General features: G+C 51.4%; 1 protein-coding gene across 1 annotated transcript; it reads left to right on the top strand.

Moving 5' to 3' along the window:
* The first annotated feature begins 1,070 nt into the window (after positions 1 to 1,070).
* Positions 1,071 to 13,092, top strand: MKS1 (MKS transition zone complex subunit 1). Its single transcript, XM_032707630.1, has 17 exons — positions 1,071 to 1,178; positions 1,252 to 1,468; positions 2,261 to 2,416; positions 2,831 to 2,928; positions 3,126 to 3,254; positions 3,571 to 3,675; positions 4,432 to 4,540; positions 5,430 to 5,486; positions 6,144 to 6,186; positions 6,675 to 6,737; positions 7,900 to 7,970; positions 8,815 to 8,878; positions 10,352 to 10,459; positions 10,980 to 11,113; positions 11,791 to 11,873; positions 11,963 to 12,060; positions 12,520 to 13,092. The coding sequence occupies exons 1-17, from the start codon at positions 1,075 to 1,077 to the stop codon at positions 12,624 to 12,626; spliced, it is 1,746 nt and encodes a 581-aa protein (XP_032563521.1). The 5' UTR covers positions 1,071 to 1,074; the 3' UTR covers positions 12,627 to 13,092.
* Positions 13,093 to 20,001: the final 6,909 nt, after the last annotated feature.

The raw sequence follows: 20,001 nt of genomic DNA, 5'->3' as shown, positions 1-20,001 counted from the left end.
GGTGTGCTCTGGGCGGCTGCTGCAAATCGTCTATTGTTAACAGTTTCTGGGAAATGACGTGGAGGGTGTAGAATACACAGGTTGGGTTACACCCACATAGTGATGAACTGGTCTAAGACAAACCTCCACCTTGCACCCTGCGCAGAATAAACATTTCCTTTATAGACTAGATTCTACGTCTGTGTTTAGAGAGCTCGTAAAATTGGCAACAGTGTGAGGGTGCTGGTGGTCTCCATAAAGATGCCCTTTCCCTGGCACCCACGGATGGATTAGGAAGGGGGAAGGGTTTAGGCAGCTCCTCACACACAGGTTTGGGATGGAGGTCCATCCACAGAGTGGTGGGGGCCCTGCAGCACATCCCTTCACCATTGCCATGGGGCTGCCAGGATAGGGGACTTTGTCCTGGGGCCTATTGTGGGGAGATGTGGGGATCCCTCACAGAGAGGCTGTGGGACCCTCATACGGAGGGATGTGGGAGACACTCCCCAATGGAGGCCATGGGGACCCTACAGGGGCCATGGGGATCCTTACATGGAGAGATGTAGGGGACCCTCCCATCACACGGAGGAATGTGGGGACTCCCCCAGGTGTCCTGGGGACCCTCACATGGAGGGATGTGGGGGATCCCCCCTCACACGGAGGGATGTGGGGACTCCTCTCACACGGAGGGATGTGGGGACTCCCTCAGGTGCCGTGGGGACCCTCATACGGAGGGATGTGTGGGATCCCCCCGTCACACGGAGGAATGTGGGGACTCCTCTCACACGGAGGGATGTGTGAGATCCCCCCTCACACGGAGGGATGTGGGGACTCCTCTCACACGGAGGGATGTGTGGGATCCCCCCGTCACACGGAGGGATGTGGGGACTCCTCTCACACGGAGGGATGTGTGGGATCCCCCCTCACACGGAGGGATGTGGGGACTCCTCTCACACGGAGGGATGTGTGGGATCCCCCCTCACACGGAGGGATTTGCGGATCCCCCTCACGCAGAGCGGGCCCGGCTGTGCGGGCGGCTCCGGCCGCGGGGGGGCGCTGCCCGCCCGTGCCCGCCCGTCTCCGCAGAGCGCGGCCATGGCGGGCGCCGTGCGGGGCCCGGGCGGGGGAGGTGTCGTGTGCCGCTCCCGGGACCCCGCCGTGTACCGCTCCCGGGACCCCGTCCGCAACCTGCGCCTGCGGTGAGCGCCCGTCTGCCCCCAGCCCCGGCCCCGGCGGCCCGCACAGCCCTGACGCTCCGCTCCCTCCCCGCAGGGTCCGCATCCAGCGTGTCGCGCCCGCCGGGCCCGTCCTGCCGCAGGCGCCGCCGCCGCTCGCCGGCCCCGAGCGCCCGGGCCGGGCCGGCAGCGCCGCCGGGGAGGCAGCGGTGCCGCTGGCGGTGATCCGGGCCTCTGCCGCGGGCGCCCGGCGGCCCCCGGAGGACGAGGAGGAGGAGGCCGAGGTGGGGTGGCAGGAGAAGCTCTTCAGCCAGGTGGGTGCGCGGAGGGGGCGGGAGGGGCTTCACGGAATGGGTCAGGTGGGAGGGGATCACTGAGGTCATCCAGTCCGACCCCCCTACACAGGGAGGGTCCCCTGGGCATGGTGCTCAGAAATGTGTGCAGTCGGCTTTGGAATATCCCCAGTGAGGAGACTCCACACCCTCCTGGGCAGCCTGTTCGGTGCTCGGTCACTGCGCAGGGAAGTTCTTCCTCATGTTCAGGTGAAACTTTCTGGGCATCAGTTTCTGCCCGTTGTTTCTTGTCCCGTTGCTGGGCATTCCCGAGCAGAGCCTGATCCAACCTCTGACACCTCCTTGCAGACAGTAATAGACATTGATGAGGTCCCCTCTCAGCCATCTCTTCTCAAGGCTGAACAGCCCCAGCTCCCTCCACCTTTCCTCATAAGGAAGATGCTCAGTCCCCTCATCATCCTCACAGCCTCTGCTGGACCCCCTCCAGGAGCTCCATGTCTCTCCTGTAGTGAGGAGCCCAAAACTGAACAGGCTGGGGTGAATTTCCTGACACCCTTTCTGCACCTCCATGTGGGCTCCCCTGTTTCAGGGTGAGCTGCTGTGCCTGAGCCCTTCCAGGCGGGCATTGGTGGGTGCTCTTGGCTGCCACGTGCCTGAGCAGTGTTGGAGCTGCTCCAGAGCTCAGGTTATTTGATGGGATTCCCAAAGAGTCTTTTCTCTCTGGTGGCTTTGGAAACCGCAGCTGAAAGGTGTGTGTGGCTCTGCCAGTGCTGGTGAAAGGTGGCTGTTGTGCTTTACCTGTGGTGCTGTCAGTTTGAGGTGGATCTGTACCTGAATGAGTCAGCCTGCCAGACTCCCCTGGACCGGCAGTACCATGAGGAGATCCGGAAACTGGAGAAGGCTGGAGGTCGGAAGAACTATCGCATCTTCACCTACACCGACCATGACCGATTCACCAACCTAGAGGAGGTACCAGCTCCTAGTTACTCTGTGTCCGTCAAAACTTCCAGGCCTACTGCAGAGGGAACATTTGTTGGTTCTTGGCCCTGCAGAAGCCAGACAGATACCATGAGTGCAGGAGAAAGCACTGCTACAAAGCAGCTTCACCTGGTGCCCCAGACTTGGAGTGGGATGTCCCTGTTTCAGAGTGATGCTTGGGACAGCTCAGAGGGACTCAGCTTTGTAGCACTGCTCTGTAGGTAGCTCACAGGGTGGAGTGAGCTGTACTTTGCCACCAGAACAGTGAAGGAATTCTACAGTCATTTAGAAATTTGTGCTTGCCTGTGACCATGTACATACCTGTTCCTTCTCCTAGAGGAGAGGTGTGTTTGGGAAAGATGTCCCAGTACAATTAAGCTAGTTCCTGTCTGTTTTCTTTTACAGCTCTGCCAGAAGGTAACTGACTCTGATCATGAGGTGCCCTCGTATCTGGCCGAGAGGATGGCCAATGTGAGGAGGAGAAGACAGGACCGTAGGCCAGTGTGAGTGCAAACTGGGGCTCGGAGCTTGCCCATGCAGGTTTCCTGGTGCTGGGGCCCCAGCTGTGGATCAGCCTGGTCTGTGGGAGCGGGAGGCTTTGAGCTGTGTCACACCTGGAATCCAGCAGTGGGACTCCTCGTCGTGGGGGGGTTGATGCTGCTGAGCTGAGCTGTGACTGGTGCTGTTCTGTTGTTCACAGAGAAGCAAGTTCTCTGAAGTCAAAAATCATCACCTGGGAACCCTCGGAAGAATTTATAAAGAACAATCATGTGATTAACACACCTGTCCAGACCATGTACATCATGGGGGACTTGGGACCTTATGGGAAGTAAGTAAAATCCTAAAGAGATCTAACTTTCCCAAAAGGAAACCCATCTTTGCTCCTTACTCAAATCTCCTTTCTTTCACTAGTTAAGGGGAGAAAATTCCAAGAGCTCAGTAACCCAGGCTGCAATTTCTTTCTACCTCTTTCCTCACTCATTTGGGAGGTAGCTGAGTGTATCCCTCCAAAGTGCTTCTAGGAAAGTATGTGTGTGTCTATTCTCTTCTGTATTTCCATGTGCCTTTACCAGCTCTGCTGTTCCAGGGCACGAGAGAGTCTGTGCTCTCTGTTTAGACTGTGTTTTCTTGATTTCTTCCTTTAGGCTTGGTCACAGAGAGTATGAACATGTTCTTTGCACAATCAAGGTGGATGGCAATGGGGTGATCACTGTGAAGCCTGATTTCACTGGCACAAAAGGACCCTACCGGTGAGTGGGACAGGGCTGGGACCTCTCCTGGGACTGGTACTGGGGGCTGAAATGTTTGTTTCCTGGTCACCCTTCAAGCACAGGATCAGCACTTAAATTGAGAGATATTTTTTATATTTATTCCAGAGATTTCTAAGAAAAGGTTATTGTCTCCTTGTGCCTGGGGCCACTACATGTGTGACTGTGGGGCTTTGGTGCCAGTCCCTAGGGATACAGGTTGTCATAGAATCATGGAATGGTTTGGGCTGGAAGGGACCTTGAAGGTCATTTCATTCCACCCCCTGCCATGGGCAGGGACACCTTCCACTAGACCAGGTTGTTCCAAACCTGGCTTTGGACACTTCCAGGGATGGGACAGCCACAGCTTCTCTGGGCAGCCTGTGCCAGGGCCTCACCACCCTCACAGGGAACAATTTCTTCCAATATCTAACCCTTACCCTCAGTCAGTGTGAAGCTGTTCCCCCTTGTCCTATCACTACATCCCCTTGTAAAATTATGTTATGTATATGCCAGACACAAATGAGTCTCCCTTTTTGAGGGAATGATGCTGGCAGGCACCTGGGAGGAAGGAAAGGGCTGTGAGTGCCCTTGGGAGCGAGGAGAGGGCTGTGAGTGCCTTTGTCTCACTGCAGAGGCCTGGTGGAGGGGACACTGCTGGGTCAGGGGACACTGCTGGGTCAGGAGAGCCCTGTCGATGCCTGTGCCTATTCCCTGCATAATGGAGGAGTTTTTCCCATGTGTTTTGGGGTGCTGCAGGATCGAGCTGGATGGAGAGAAGCGAGAGGTGTGGGAATACACCATCGAGAATGCCTCTGCCCAGGTGCAGCCAGAGGAGGAGGAGCGTGAGCAGCGCATGTTCAGAGACGTAAGGACCGGCCACTGAGCGTGTTCACTGGTTCTGAGTGACAGAGGCAGCCCAGACCCTCCTGGCAGATGTAACTGCTAGTGCTGTGCACACCTGAGGTGACAAAATGTCACTGGCGGGGAGCCTCATCATGCCCAGGAATTTTAGAACTCAGGCAAACACTCCCTGACTGCTTCATACCTTATGGACACCTTGTCTGTCGTTGTCCTGGCCCTGCCTGCAGTGATCTATGGAGTGAGAACTGATGCAAGAAACCACCCAAATTCGTGCCTTCCTAATGGCACCTGCCAGTGTTTTTCTTTCCATTTTGAGCAGTGGGCAGACTCTTCCCTTGATCTTTCTCTTGCTACCTGTGTATTTATTGACTGATTTCTTGTTACCCATTATGTCCCAGGATATTGGGATATCATTTCATGCCTCGATCTTTCTGAGTTGCTTATTTGGCTATGACAGTTTATAGAAGTACTTAATATTTTAGTTCTTCATTTGTACATCCCCTTATTATTTTTGTGCTCACCAAGGAAACTGTGATTTCCCTATGCTAATCTCTTTCTGTTGACTTCATTGGAATAGTTTGTGCCTGTGTTTTTAAAATGCCATTTAAGATCTGATTCTTCAGAGCTTCTTAACCCTTAAAATTGGCCCTTGAGAAGATCTTTTCTGAAGCTGAAGTTCTGTGCAGGGTTAGCAGTTATGCATCCTTGTTCTATTGGATCCTTACATTCTCTTTATGTGCTGTAACAATTAAATCCCACGTGTGCTAAGCCTGGCAGCAATTTAAGTTGAGTTTAAATGATACCCACTACAATTTTTGTGCTAAGTAACAATCAGTATAATCCAAACCCACTTTTTTGTTGTTGTTGTTGTTGTTGTTGTTGTGTGTTTCCAGCTCTACGGTCGGCACAGGGATTACCTCAATGGGCTCGTGGGCTCAGAGTTTGAAATGGTGAGTTCCAGAGTCTGCTGGCAGGGACTGGAGCCTCTGCTGCCCCTGGGGACTGGTGACCTGGCTCACGTGGCTGCCACTTGCACCACAGTCTCCAGAGACTGTTTCATTCTGGGGCAGTGATTGCTATTAACTTCTCAAGTGTCAAAAGCTTTTATGTGCCACTTTATGCAAGTTAACAGCCCCTTTCACCCCCAAACTCATTCATAGTTTCCCTTTTCACTGAGTTACCCAAACTGCAATCTTTTTTTTGTTCAAATTTTGTTTGCCAAAGTGTGAAAGTTGAACTTTCCAGTACCTTGATAGAGTGTCCCAGCTCGTCCTGTGCTTCCCCCTGCTCCCCCACCCTGGGTAAGTGCAGAAACATGACAGGAAAAACAGGACTATGATTTCTGCAGGTGACTTTTCACTACACATTATATCCATCTTGAAGTCTGTAAGAAACTTATTTATGTAATAGTGAACTCCTGCAGTCTGGGATTTGGGGGATTTGGTGTCTTTAGAGCCTTTCTCCAGAGGGACTGTTCACTCCCTGACCATCATTCATGTCTGGATATCCATGAAATACTGGTGTGAGATGCTGTTGGGAAGGGATTGTTGAGGTTCCACCAGTGGTCACTGGGCTCTTTTGTCTTGTTTATCTGCTTGTTTTTTCAGCCTCTTCCTGGTACCCTGAGACTTTTTGTGAATGGAGAAATAGGTGAGTCCTTATTCTAAACAGTGATAGGGGCAAATATGGGTGTGCTGGGATGGCTGAGACTATGAAGGGTCCAAGGATTCTTGGATCATAGGCTGGTCCAGAATAGGTGATTCTCTCCCTAGAATCCTTTACTTCCTTCTTCTCCTCCCTATTTCTGCAGAGTAAGCCCTTGAGAGGCATTTACAGGATGCAGGTTACAAATGCTGCAGCTGTTCTAGGAAGACCTAGATCTCAAGAAGAGGAGAGCAGATTGCTATAATCTCTGTTAACTTCCCAAAGAAACCAATTAAACATGTGACCTCCCTCATATGGTTAGTGATATGGAGACAGGGCTAGTCTGGAGAGGAAATCTTATCGGAGATCTCCTGGCTTTTTCCAGCCCCCAGCAGTAACAGGTTATTGGTACTGGCTCTCCCAAAGTCTGCAGTGACTGCTGAAGGTATTTGTGTTGAAGCAAACAGCTGAAGTTCATTCTCTCTTCTTCTCAGTTTCAGCTCAAGGCTATGAGTATGACAACCTTTATGTGCATTTCTTCCTGGAGCTTCCTAACCGTAAGTATTCCCATTTCCAGCCACATCACAACAGTTTGAGGAATAAAACAGGCTTTGGCTCCTCTGTCAGACCATATCTGCTGGGAGTCAGCAAACGTTGATGATGGGGTTGGGATCTAGTCAGAGGTCATCAGAGCTAAAATGGCAGAACTCAACTGTTTGAACTAAACTCAGGCCTGGGAGAAAGTAGCATCTTCCCTTCTCATCACTTCCAGCTCAGACTGGGACACAGAGGTGGTAGTGGTCAGCAGTCTGTCCAAAGTTCATTCCTTGTCCTGCAGAGAACAGCCTTCCTGTCCTCTCCATCACAGCACTGACCTTGTCTGATTTCATTTCTCACCATCCTGTTTTGTGCTGACTCTGACATATTACATTTCGATGGATAAATAAGGCTCCCAGCACTGACATGCACATCCTGCTGCATGTTTAGTTCCCCTGGAGCTATGGCTCTGGCTCCCCTCTCTGGTTATGCCTGGATGTTTATCCAAAGAGAGACTACTGCTGCTACTCAGTACATTTAGATGAGGTTCTGCTTTGCTCTTGAGATGAGTTGGTGCTTTTCATGGAGAGTTCAGGGTGTTCTGAGGAGCAGCCAGTAGCTGGAACAGGACAGGGTGGGACATACCAAGGGAAAAGTCGTATGAGGAGTGGCTGAGGGAGCTGGGGGGGCTCAGCCTGGAGAAAAGGAGGCTCAGGGGTGACCTTTTCACTCTCTGCAACTCCCTGACAGGAGGGGGGAGCCGAGGGGGGTCAGGCTCTGCTCCCAGGGAACAAGGGACAGGACAAGAGGAAACAGCCTCATGTTGTGCCAGGGGATGTTGAGGTTGGATATTAGGAAGAATTTCTTCATGGAAAAGGTGGTCAGACACTGGAAGGGACTGCCCAGGGAGGTGGTGGAGTCCCCATCCCTGGAGGTGTCCAAGGAAGGACTGGAGGTGGCTCTCAGTGCTCTGGGCTGGGGGACAAGGTGGGCATTGGGCACAGGGTGGACTCGATGACCTGGGAGGTCTTTTCCAACCTCAGTGATTCTGGGATTCTGTGAAATTCCATGTGGGTGATGTTACTTGTTTCCCCAGTCACTGGAGACTGACACTGTCCTTTGAACTGCTCTGGTTTGTGAGTTTGGTCTCACCACTGTGTTCACCTTCTCCTCTCCCCCCAGAGTGGTCAAGCCCCCCGTTCCAGCAGCTCTCAGGAGTGACACAGACCTGCACCACCAAGAAAGTGGGCTGGGTAAGGACACTTTCAGATCTGCAGAGCAGTTTGAACAGGCAGTCTCTGGACTGGAACATGTGTAACAAACTACAGCAAAGGACCAGCAAAGGTCCTGACTTGATAGCTCCTTTCAAGAGCAGAGCATGTTTGGGATTCTCCTCATTCTAATTACACTTGCCATTTTTCCAGGGGGCTACTGTCCAAGTAAAACTAAATCAAATAAAGCTACTTTAAAGAAGTTTCTGAAACCTCACTTTTTTCTTCCTTCTGGACGACTGGTTTCCTTTGGAGCTTTGATTTTTATGTTGTCCAATGCTCTGAGTTAATAAATCATTGTTCTGGCTTGCCTGGGGCAGGAATGCACACAGTCTCTACACTGGTTTCCCAAAATGAATTCTTCTTATCTGGGAAGTTGGTTCTGTTCTGTCTCCAGCTCTTCTCCTAGAAAATTTGAATTTTATCAGCTTTTTGATGTCTTTTATGTGATCTAGTTTGCATATTACAAAAACAATTATCATACAACATTTCAATAATACCATTGTTTGAGGTAGTCTGCTTGGCTCCTGTAGAGGTTGTGGCAGTTCAGTAGTTATGCAAGTGACTGAGCTGTCATTTGAGGTGTGTTACTCATTCCCCTTTTCCATTATTTTTAACAGCCTGATCCATCCACATGGCACTAGGGAGTGTATCCAGGTCCATCCTGCAGCCAGGTGTTTGTTAGTGGGATTGATTGGTCATGTTTGGGCATCATTACCTGCTTTCCACCATTAGTTCCTTTCTCCCTGCTTTCTCTGCCCCCCTGCAATGCTGGTGATGAATTCTCTTGGCCAGGAATCTGATCTCTGTCCTGTTCCTTTTCCAGGATAAGGTGGCATACTTTTGCTACCCCTTCACTGTGGAGATGTTTTACACCCTAGAAGATGAAGGTATGTTTCCTTGTTACTCTGAAATCCTTTGACTTCAGTGCACCCATCCTGCTGTCTGACCTGTTGGGGATGAAGGAACAGAGGGAGATGTTTCTGGTTCAGCAAAGGTTCACCCTGTCACCACACAGCCCCTAGACACATCCCATGTTTGCCCTGCCCAGGAATCCATTAGCATTTGTATGGATCCATTGATGTTGTCCTGCTGCAGGCAGCTTTCTCCAGTTGCAAAACCACTGGGATCTTGGTTTATCTGTCCCAAAACCTGGCGTGCTGGGCTGTGTTGCTGTTCCTGGGATGCTGCAGCAGGAGAACCAGGCAGCTTTTTTGTACACAACTTAAACCCTGTGCTGAGTCTTATGTTTGTAGACAAGCTCAGTGACCTGTGTAATCCTTGTATAGTTCATGTCACTTTGAAACTTCAGCTCTGTTTTAAACTGGGCTTCTCTGCTGCCTGTTCCTGCTGCTCCCTCACCCATCCCATTGCTCTGTGGATGCAATTGCTAGGGACAGCTCTGTGGCCTGCCTTGCCACTTGAATCCAATGTACAGTTTGGATTTGGGTATTCAACCAGCACTGATGAATTTTCAACCTACAGAAGAAACACAATGAGTTTATTTCTTTGTGGAAAAAAGAAATGCTTGGAGAGATGTAGGAGAATCCAGGTTAATAATCCCCCAGTAATGTTGTGAAAGGTCAGAGATAAACAGGTTCCCCTGGTTGGCATCAGATCATTCATGAAAGATTGTCTTGTCTGCTCAAATTATTGAGGACCCAGTTTGGACTTGCTGTTAAAGATTCTCCCTAATTTTTAACTTCAATAATTCTGTTCTCATCCTCAAATCTGAGGGTTCAGCTTTTACAGGGGAAAATAATCAACCGTAAATCCTTGTAGAAGAAATACAAAAATGACTGTGGTAGAAGGGTGCTGGATTGTGTCCAGAGAAGGGAACAGATGTGGTAAAGGGTCTGGAGCGTAAGTCATGTGAGGATCAACTGAGGGAGCTGGAGGGGCTCAGCCTGGAGAAAAGGAGGCTCAGGAGGGACCTTTTCACTCTCTGCAACTCCCTGACAGGAGGGGGGAAACGGGGGGGTGTCAGGCTCTGCTCCCAGGGAACAAGGGGCAAGACCAGAGGGAACAGCCTCAAGCTGTGCCAGAGGAGGTTCAGGTTGTATATTAGGAAGAATTTCTTCAAGGAAAGGGCTTGACAGCATTGGAAGGGGCTGCCCAGGGAGGTGGTGGAGTCCCCATCCCTGGAGGTGTCCAAGGAATGACTGGATGTGGCACTCAGTGATCTGGGCTGGGGGACAGGGTGGTGATGGGTCACAGGGTGGACTCGATGACCTGGGAGGTCTTTTCCAACCTAAATGATTCTCTGATTCTTTGACTTCCTACTAGTGATGTTGGACATTTGGCATTTTGTTTCTCAGTGATAATCTCCTTCACAAAGCTGTAACCTGCTCCCTTCCTTGCAGACAGTCTCCCTCAGTGGCCTGTTCTCTACTTCGAGGTCCTATCCCTGGATTTCTGGCAGAGGTATCGTGTGGAAGGATACGGGTCCTTGGTGCTGCCAGCATCTCCAGGTAAAAAACATCCTTGGGGCATTGTTTTAATTGTCTGGGAGAAGGAGTTGAGTAGTTCTTTTGGGAATGAATTCAGCTGGTCCCAGGGATTCAGTGCACTGAAGGGGGTAATTAGGTGTCTGAGGGACAGCAAAGAAGGATGTGATGCATCCTGCACCATTCTGCCTTTGTTTTGAGGCACATCATGTGTTGCTGTCCTTGCTCCTTTGGTGGTTCCATCACAAAATGTGGTGTGATGAAGCTCTGGGGTGATACTGCACATCGCTTTGTGTCCCACATGGGATCTGGGGGTGACCTGGGTGTTGTGAGGAGACGCTCCTGGTGGACAGGGAGTACTTTCAGCACTGGCTGTGTGATTGGAAGGGGCTGACTCATGGTGGAAAATGTTTGTAGAACATTTTTGATACTGTGCAGTGTTTTCATTTCCAGCCAGCTGTGGTTTGGGTCAGTGTGCTGCCCTCTGTGACTCTGAACAGATCACTGGTCACAGCACCTAAGCTGTCCTCTTGTCCTGGCCCAGGTGTCCATGAGCTCACCATCCCTACCTGGCGCCCCGTGGAGCTGGGGACAGTGGCTGAGATGAGGAGGTTTTTCATTGGGGGATCTCCTGAGCTGGAGGACTTAACCTATGTCCGGGTACCATCGACCTTCAAGGTGGGCTCAGCTGCAGGGAGCACTTCCAAGGTGCTCTCATGCTGGGAAACGGTACATTATGGTCTCAGGTTCAGGATCTGTAGACAGCCTGGACCAGATTTGAACAAGGATGAGCTGGTGGTCCTGTCGCTCTCACTAAAGAAATGTCTCTTCTGTGAGACTTGTGGTTCTGAACAGAGGAATGGGCAAATGCTGTGGCAGAGCTGTGCCTTCTGAGGGGTGAGCAGCTTAGAGAAGTGGGGGGGCATGGACCAAAGCTTTGACTTACCCCTGTCTGCAAAGTGTCAGATCAGCATTTAGTACCAGTTACAGACTCCTCCTGGGTTTCTGTGAGGAATCTGGGCTGTACTGTGCCTGGAATGGCTTCCCCAAGTGAGAAGCCAATGGTTGTGAGGCAGGCAGAAACTTCATGATCTTAAGAAAACTGCAGAGGTGTTTGGTGCTGTAATGAGCAAAGGTGATGTTTAGTGCCAGCTTTGTGTGAGAACAAGCCCTGATGCAGGTCTGGAAAACTTCCCCCAGCACTGCACTGTTGGCTTGCAAGTGGTCCTGCCCTCAGCATGGCCTGGAACTATCTGCCCTTCTTTCTGACCTCAGAGGGAAGGGAGAGACTGCACACAGGAGTTTGTGCTCCTGTTTTCATTGTGGGGTTGCTCTAACCTGTGCCATCCCTGCAGGGAAAGCGCCTGAGCCGCTTTGGTTTCCGGACAGAGACCACGGGGAGCGTCACGTTCCGGCTGTACTGCCTGCAGCAGTCCAAGTAAGTGCAGCAAAGGGAGCTCCAGGAGCTCCATCTCTTGTGCTGGTGCTCTGGCAGCCCTGACCTCATCCTGCTGTGCTTCTGTGCAGAGCCTTTCTGGAGAGCAGTGCCCTGAGGCAGCGCATGCAGAGTGTACTGGACCGACTGGGAGGCTTCAGCCAGCAGAGCTCTGTCTACAACGTTCTGGGTAGGGCCTTCGGTGTTGTTCTCACTTTGGCTCACTTGTGCCCCCTTTTTACAGAGTGGGCACGATATTTCAGGAGAATCCATTACTGTGGGGGTAATTCCCCTCCCTGTGAGCTCTCAGAGTGCATGGCAGAGGTTTAATATTCTGCTCTAAGCTGGAAACTTCAAGAGGCATCAGCTCTGAGCAGGCAGGAGGGGTAACCACTGTGTGAGGGCACAGACTGGGCTACCCAGTCTTGCCTGGCACTGACCACAGCTGGTTGCACTGAGGCACTGGCCCTGTCCCTAATTCCATTGTGCACAGAGCAAAGACAGTGCTGGAGAACAGGGAGCAGCACAGGCCAGGTGCTTTTACTTAGTCGTAGGAAGTGGGACTCCTGCACCAGGAGAGCTGACACATCCCTGCCTGTCCCTGAGGCTGGCTGATGCATTCTGTCCTGCTGTCACCCCTGTGTTGTAGAGGCCTTCCAGCGGGCACGGCGCCGGATGCAGGAAGCACGGGAGAGCCTTCCTCAGGATCTCATCAGCCCTTCTGCCTCCTCCCTGCCCCAGACACAGGACCTGTGAGCATCCTCCCTCCAGCACAAGCTCCCATCCCTCAGCAGCAGTCACAGTGCCTGGAAGCTTCAGAAGCCCTTCCTTTGTTGTTTTCCCTGGATGGGGGAAGGAGTCTGTAGCACCTCCAGACCCAGAATCTTTGCATTTCCTCAGGTACCTGTGGAAGGAGCACATTTCTTTCAAGACCCTTTGTTACCAGGCTGTAACAATACAGCCAATTGTTCACGTTTCTGCTGAGCAGAGTGAAATACTGATGTGGGACCTGTGAACCCTGTAACACCTTTTTCAGAGATTGAGTAGTGAATAATGAGAAAAATTGACATGACTTGGTAAATTTAGTTTTCTTCTTAAAGAAGAGGGTGATGTTAAGGGATGCTGTTTGATACTAATGAAATGAGTAGATAACTTCTTGAGAAGTGCTGATAATTGTTAGCTATTGTGTATAGGGCAATCAATAGTAAAATGAATTCATCCACCTCTGCCTTAAGACTGATTCATTCCTAGAGAGAGAGCTCTATTCCACATGGAATATATGAAACGAAAGCAAAGGAAGGACATTTGATGGATGGGGAACTGGGCAGAAGGGTTACATTCTGCATTTCCTTGTGTGTGCCCATAAGTTCTGGCTCTGCAGTGATGAGCAGGAGGATTCTTTGTTCAATTGAAAACACAGACATTCCCCTTGGCTCATCACAGGGCATTGGCTGGGGCTGGCAGGTTTGCAGGCAGTGAGAGCAGGTGATAACATTTGCACAGCAGCTGAACTTTGAACTGCTCGAGCTGTTCATTTGAGCTCTGCTTCGCTGTTCCTTCTCTGATTGCAGAGCACTGTGGTGCTTCCTGGGGAAGCTTGTTGTGTGTACCCACTTTCTTCTGTTCTTTTCTCATTTTTTCCCCCTGTTATTGTTCCTCTCTCAAGTTCAGAGGAGTGAGGCTCCCTTCAGACTGACAGTGCTGTGTTGGTTTGTGCACCAGTCACATTTCCACGTGTTCTCATCTGTTCCAGACATAAAGGATGGGAAGAAAAATCTCAGGCTGAGACTGTGCAGGTCCGAATGTGTCTGTGAATTTAGAATTCACAGACGTGATATGAAATAAGAGTTGACCATCCTCCTCTTGCTCTGCTCGTTCCTCCTTCACAGGGAACATGAGACTTGTGGTTGCAGCCATGTATGGTGTTGTTAGAACATCCCCATCCTCCCCAGTGCTCTGTTGTCTTCCTCACTCCCTTCCTGCCATTTTGAGCTTGCCCCAGCCTTCACTGGGAAAACAAACTCCAAAAAGGAGTCAGAATTTGTTTCTTCTTGACCTTTGTCATAATTCCTCAATCTATCTGGCAGCTTGAACCTGGCAATTTCAATTATAAGGGGATTTTTGCTCACTTTCCTTGCCTTCTGCACCTCCTTTTGATGGAGAGGCTGCCAGGATATTTTGGAAGCATGGCCTTTGTGGCAGAGCAGTGTCCTCAGCCTAGAGCTGGGGGATGTGCCTGGTGGCTGTGGAGGCACTGCCTGGAGCTGGAGCAGCAGAACTGAGCTCTGTGTGTGCTGTCATGGCCTGTAACGACTGACCCGGGATGAAAAGCATTCAGTGAGTACGTAACACTCCTTATCTGTTGTAATCATCGTTCATGTCGTGGCCTAGTGTGTTTATTACATGCAAATCTTAATTTCCTTCTGGGTGTTTTTGTGGTGCTTATCACCAATAGCTGAACTTCATCTCTCTGAGACCCTTCTCAGGGTGGAGTTACAAGGTTAAGAGAAACGTTTTTTTAATCCATAAAGCAAAAAACCACCTTTCTGATTGAGATTATGCCAATGGCAGATCCTATCAGGTGGAATTTTTTGATAAGATCAGGTTCTTGACTCATTGCCCAGCACAGTTATATGGCAGGATTTGGTGTACTGAGTGTTAGGGTTACACAGAGATGCAGTAAGATTTACATAATGATATTATTTTGCTACTTAAAACTCTGAATAGTGTAAAATCTTGCAGAAACTCAAGAGAGGAAAATTTAGAAATTAAAAATTATTAGAACCAGGCAAGCAATCCTTCCAAAGTAAGAGATTGTTTGCAGTTCTTCACCTTCGTGCTTGTAGCCTCTTTGGCTTGACAGAATAAAGTGGTGCTGATAAAAGCTGGTTTGGAGAGAGCCTTCAGCAAATGTTCTTTGAATTTGCCCTTTTATAAATTAGACTAGCAAATTTCCATATACATGTACATGTATGGAAATGTCACTGATCTTTTAATCACAACTGGCATTTGTGCTCTGAGCCTGCCAAGGGAGCCAGGCTGGAGGGGAGGTCCTGCATCCACCAGGTGGGCACAGCTGAAACAGGAGATGGTCAGAGGGATGGGGCACCTCTGGCACGAGGAGAGGCTGAGAGAATTGGGATTGTTCAGCCTGGAGAAGGGAAGGCTTTGGAGTGACCCAGTTGTGGCCTTCCAGTACCTGAAGGGAGACGACAAAAGAAAAATGGAGAGAGATGATTTGCAAGGGCCTGGAATGACAGGACAAGAGGGAATGGCTTCACACTGATGAAAGTAGGTTTAGATTGGGTATTAGGAAGAAATTCTTCCCTGGGAGGGTGGTGAGGCCCTGGCACAGGTTGCCCAGAGAAGCTGTGACTGCCCCATCCCTGGAAGTGTTCAAGGCCAGGTTGGATGGGGCTTGGAGCAACCTGGGATAGTGGAAGGTGTCCCTGGCCACGGCAGGAGGATTGGAATTAGATGGTCTTTAAGGTCCCTTCTAACCCAAACCATTCTGTGATTCTACGATTCTGTGGCTGGAGTGGGGTTGTGCATCCACCAGATGGGCACAGCTGGAACAGGAGATGGAATAGGAGATGGCTGTGGGGACAGGCAGGAGGGGAGCCCAGTGCCCTCTCTGGAGCCATGAGGAGCTTCCTGCCCAGAAATGTCCCTACAGTTTACACTGGAGGGGTGCCTGTGCAAGGAAACTTGGCAGGAGAAGGGAGAGGAAGGACCATTGTGGGTGCACAAGAGCTTAGGGTAGATGGGAACAAGTTAATGGAACAGGGGAGCCCAGAACTGAAGGTGGAGGGAGGCTGGAGGGCAAGAGGAGCCTTTGCAGCAGGCACAGGTATTGCTGCAGACTCTTGGAGGGCCCAGAGTAGTGGGTCTGGCAGTGAGACCTGGGGGTCTCTGTCCCAGTGTGTGGCCAGCAGCCTCCCTGCTCTGGCTACACCAGCTCCAGCAGTGTAGCTGGTTTCTCTGGGGCTTTGTCTGCTTCTTACTTTGGGCACACTGAAGCTGTGATGGGTTTTTGAGTGCCAGCTGAACTGCCAGCTGAATGGGCATCTCAGTCTGAGGCTGAATCCTGCAGCCTCACCAGCACTGTGGGTGCGTGGGGGCAGGAGCCCCTCGGGTCTTCTGGGGTCTCATTCCATGAGCTGTGCAAACAAAAGGGAATGGTAGGAATGGTGGGTAGAAAGGCTGTGGGCAGTTGTCAGTGACAATCAGCATCCATTAGAAATTCCAGTGAAAATGTAACAGAGACAGAAAACCTAGAGATGAGTCATTCACGTGACGGGAACAGCTTCCCACCGAAGTCAGACCGCAGGAATGGGATTGCTCTCCTTCGAGGAAGATTTGGGCTGTGATAACTCCAAACTAGGGACTTGCTAGGAAACCTCCTTGCTCCTTTGGCTTGGCCCCATCCCAGGGCTGGGGATGTGCGCTAGGAGATGCATCCTTCCTTTGGGAAGGATGCTGGGATGTTGGGATGTGCACCGGGAAGGGTGTTGGGGAAGGATCCTGGGGATATGCACCAGGAAAGGTGTTTGGGAAGAACGTGGGGATGTGCACCAGGAAGGGTATTTGGGAAGGATTCAGGAATGTGCACCAGGAAGGGTATTTGGGAAGGATCCTGGGGATATGCACCAGGAGAGGTGTTGGGGAAGGATGCTGGGATGTGCATCGGGAGGGTTGTGTTGAAGGATTCTGGAGTGTGCATCGGGAGGGGTGTTTGGGAAGGACCCAGGGCTGTGTCCACAGTGGGGCTGCAGCCCCAGGCAGAAGATTTGTCCTTCCTCTGCCTGGTGTGTGGGGAGGGAGAGGAGTATTTTATGTGCACCATGGGCTTTAAGTGGTCGTTTTCAAACAACTACCAGAGGCTGATTGTTGGATCGATATATTTTAATTTTAGCCACGGGGTTGGAGTAGCAGAGGAAGGCTCCTGGCAGCAAAGGGAAGCTCTGGGTTGCTTTGCCTCTCACCCCCCTGCTGCCATTTTATTAATGCTCATTGTCCTCCCAAGGTGCAGCCCACGTTCTCTGCAGTTAATGTCAGTATTTCAATGCAAGGCAGAGTAGAGCTGACCCGAGCAAAATCCCACTTCATCGGATCAGTCAAGAAATAAGTGTCCATGTGCCCTCTTCCTGCACTGGAATGATTGCTTTGGTTTGATTGAATTTCTCTCACCACTTTGGTTCGAGCAGGTTTTTAAGTGCACCCAAGTGCCGTGTAGGCTGGAGGTGCTTCCCTTTCTCTCTCATCTGTCAAAATCATTTTCTGGAGTAACACAAAAAATCAGAAAGGACTGACGGAATCAGACTTCGCTATAATTTATTCACAAGTTCTTGTACTTAAAAATAAAATCATCTGACTTTCACAACAGTTGGGAGGATTTCTACAATGTGTGAAAGTGAAACTTGTCTTGGAGGTGTGCGATTCCAGGTTGTTTCAAGTTGCAGACCTGAGAATGAGAGGATCATCCTTTGGGAAGGTGGGAAAGGTGGGTTTCCCGTGACTTAATGTGACCTTAGAAAGCCAGAAAGGTCGAGCTGGACATCAAGGTCTAGTCCCCAGCTTTCCTTCAGGCAGCATCACTGTGACTGTTTTTCAACCTGTTCCTTACATGAAGATAGAGACTACAGATCATCCCTGTCAGATGTTTTATTTTCCTATGCAGAGCACTGGCAGTGGCAGCTTGTGCCTGTTGTCAGGCTGCTGCTGGAGGCGTGAGGAGAGGGAGGGAGCCCCTGATTCCTGCCAGGTGGTTATTGTTTCTCCGAGGGGTTCCCGTCCAACACTGCCACTGCCTGGGAGATCTTGTTCCCTCTGCTCATGTACTTGTGAGCACCATGATGCTCTTACAGCTCTGGACATGTCATTGGGAATGAGAGACCAGATGGAGGCCACAGTTTCCTGCTGCTGCTGGAAACACTGAGCACTTGCAATGTCCAACTTTTTCCGCCATAGATGTGCTCTCCCTCTTCCCCTTGGTCACCTCTCCTTCTTCCTTTCCCTTCTCCTGTCCTGTTTTGACGTTTTCAGTCAGTCCAGGCTGACAGGGCACAGATCTTCTGTACTTTCCACCCCAGCCCAATGCCTTTCTGGGCGTCCTGCCTCAAAATCTGCAGGTTGTGGCATGGCTCTCCTTCCTCCCAGTCCCCGTTCCCTGATGTGAATTGGCCCCAGGAGTCCTGTCCTCAGAAAAGGCATGGCACAGTATCCTCCTGTCCTTGGGCACAAGGGGTTACAGCCCATGTTAGCTGTCCAAAAGTGACTTTTTAATGGCTGTTGGCATGGAGACAAGCATTTGGAGCAATGGCCACTGGCATCATCCCTGCTCCCCTCGTGCAGGGAGAGGCAACTTCCAGTCGATCCGCTTCTGACTGTGGTCGTAGGGGCCTTTCCCTGCGCTGCTCCTGCCCTCCCTGGCACATCCCTGTGGGCACGGACAGTGGGGTGCAGGGGTGAGCCTCATCCCTGCCTTGCCTCTGAGATCCTGCCTCTCCCTTGCCACAGGACTTGGCCTGTGTTCTTGGCAGCGAGAACTCCTCCCTGGCTTCCCCAGCACTGCTGTGCTCAGTGGCTCCAGTCTGTCCCTCCCTGAACAGCTTTCCAGTCTATTCCTCGACAAATTACTTCTAGCAGCTGCTCCAGGATTTCTGTCCTCTGCCTCTAAAGGCAGTAGTGCCCCTGAAGTGACAGCAGTGGCTGCAAAATGAATGAATGAGGAGCTTCAGGTGGTTTCTGAGCTGCAGCAAAGCTGCCGGTCCTGCAGCCCCCGCTCGGGGCTGAGCTCTGGATTTCCATTGTGTCCACACTGTCAGCCTCACTCTGAGCCAAGCCCTTGCTTTTCTCTGTGTTTCTGAGGATTAATTCTGCACCCTGTTGTGCGTGCCTGAGCTCTTTCTTCCATCAACAGTCGTGGTCCTGTCTCTTTGATGGAAGTCCTTAGGAACAGCAGGATCGATCTTGGATCCACCGCAGCTGCACCAGCCATCCTCCTGCAGCCTCTGCTCAAAACACCTCTGTAATTCCTCATGTGTCCTCGGGTTTCTCTGCTGCATTTTGGGCTGCCTGACTCACCTGAAAGCCCATCAATACACTGAGTGCTGCAGGCACTGTTCCAGGGAGCTGTGCCTCTGGCTCCCTGGGTTTGCAGCCCCTGTTGCTCACGGCATGAGTGAGGAGCTGTCTGACCCCCTCTGTGAGGCCACGTGAACCCAGGGCCCTTGGGGGGGTCACACCCCCAGCCCTGTCACAGTTCTTGGTGTCAGAAGCTGCTGTGTCCCTTGTCCCAGCCTCTGCCACACAGCAGAGCTCCCTGAGGTGGGTGGTAGCACCCAGCACGGAGGGGACGTGCATCCTCCCTGGAGGTGGGAAGCTGTTGGGACTGGAAGTAGAAAAGTGTTGTGTAGCAGGCAGGGAGCTTGCAAAGTGGGAATACTGCCTTTCATGGTACTCCATGAAGCTTAGGAGAGGAAGAAAATGTTTATTTGGGAGACTCTCGATGGGATTTGGCTAAAAAGGTCCTTCAGGTGGAGTGGGGTGGTCCTGCTCAAGGTCCTGTGTGGAGGAGGGTGCTGACCTGTCCTGCTGGAGGGTCCCTGCTCTGGCAGCCCCGTGTTAGTACTGGAGATCCACCCAGCGTGTTGAGCTGTGGCAGCGTGGAGGGAGCCGAGTGTGGGGCCACAGGCAAGATGAGCTGTTTGCTCTGTCAGGGGAAGGTGCTCCAGTGTGGTGATGGAAAAAAGCACGGTCAGACCCATCCCCAGTCTCATCTAGGACAGCCAGAGTGTGGTGTCCTGGCTCTGGGGAGAGGTGAGGACAGAGAGCTGGGTCTGGAAGGCTTCATCCTTCTCACCTGCCTTGGGGAAGGGTGAGTGTGGAGGGACTCGAGGAAGTGACACCCTGTCCGGGCAGAGGCTCAGCCCAGGATCCTGCTGTGAGGGCACCTGTTGGAGAAAGTGGGGCAATGGCTGTCTGGGAGCAGGGAACACACTAGGGGATGTGGAGGACTGCACAGAGTTTATTATGGGATGTTTTAGAGAGGAAGAAAAAGTGGGAAGGGATGGAGCCTAGTAAGTCGGGGAAAAAACAAGCGTGGGACAGCACGGGAGCGCTGGGGCGG

Source organism: Chiroxiphia lanceolata, chromosome 20, assembly GCF_009829145.1.
Source record: "Chiroxiphia lanceolata isolate bChiLan1 chromosome 20, bChiLan1.pri, whole genome shotgun sequence".
NCBI classification, from domain to species: Eukaryota; Metazoa; Chordata; class Aves; order Passeriformes; family Pipridae; genus Chiroxiphia; species Chiroxiphia lanceolata.
This window is presented reverse-complemented; position numbering and strand designations above follow the sequence as displayed.

Excerpts from the sequence above, each read along its gene's own strand:
- MKS1 (XM_032707630.1), top strand. The coding sequence starts at position 1,075 with ATGGCGGGCGCCGTGCGGGGCCCGGGCGGGGGAGGTGTCGTGTGCCGC. Across the intron at positions 1,469-2,260 it reads AGGAGAAGCTCTTCAGCCAG|TTTGAGGTGGATCTGTACCT; the intron begins GTGGGTGCGCGG and ends TGGTGCTGTCAG. Across the intron at positions 2,929-3,125 it reads AGACAGGACCGTAGGCCAGT|AGAAGCAAGTTCTCTGAAGT; the intron begins GTGAGTGCAAAC and ends TGTTGTTCACAG.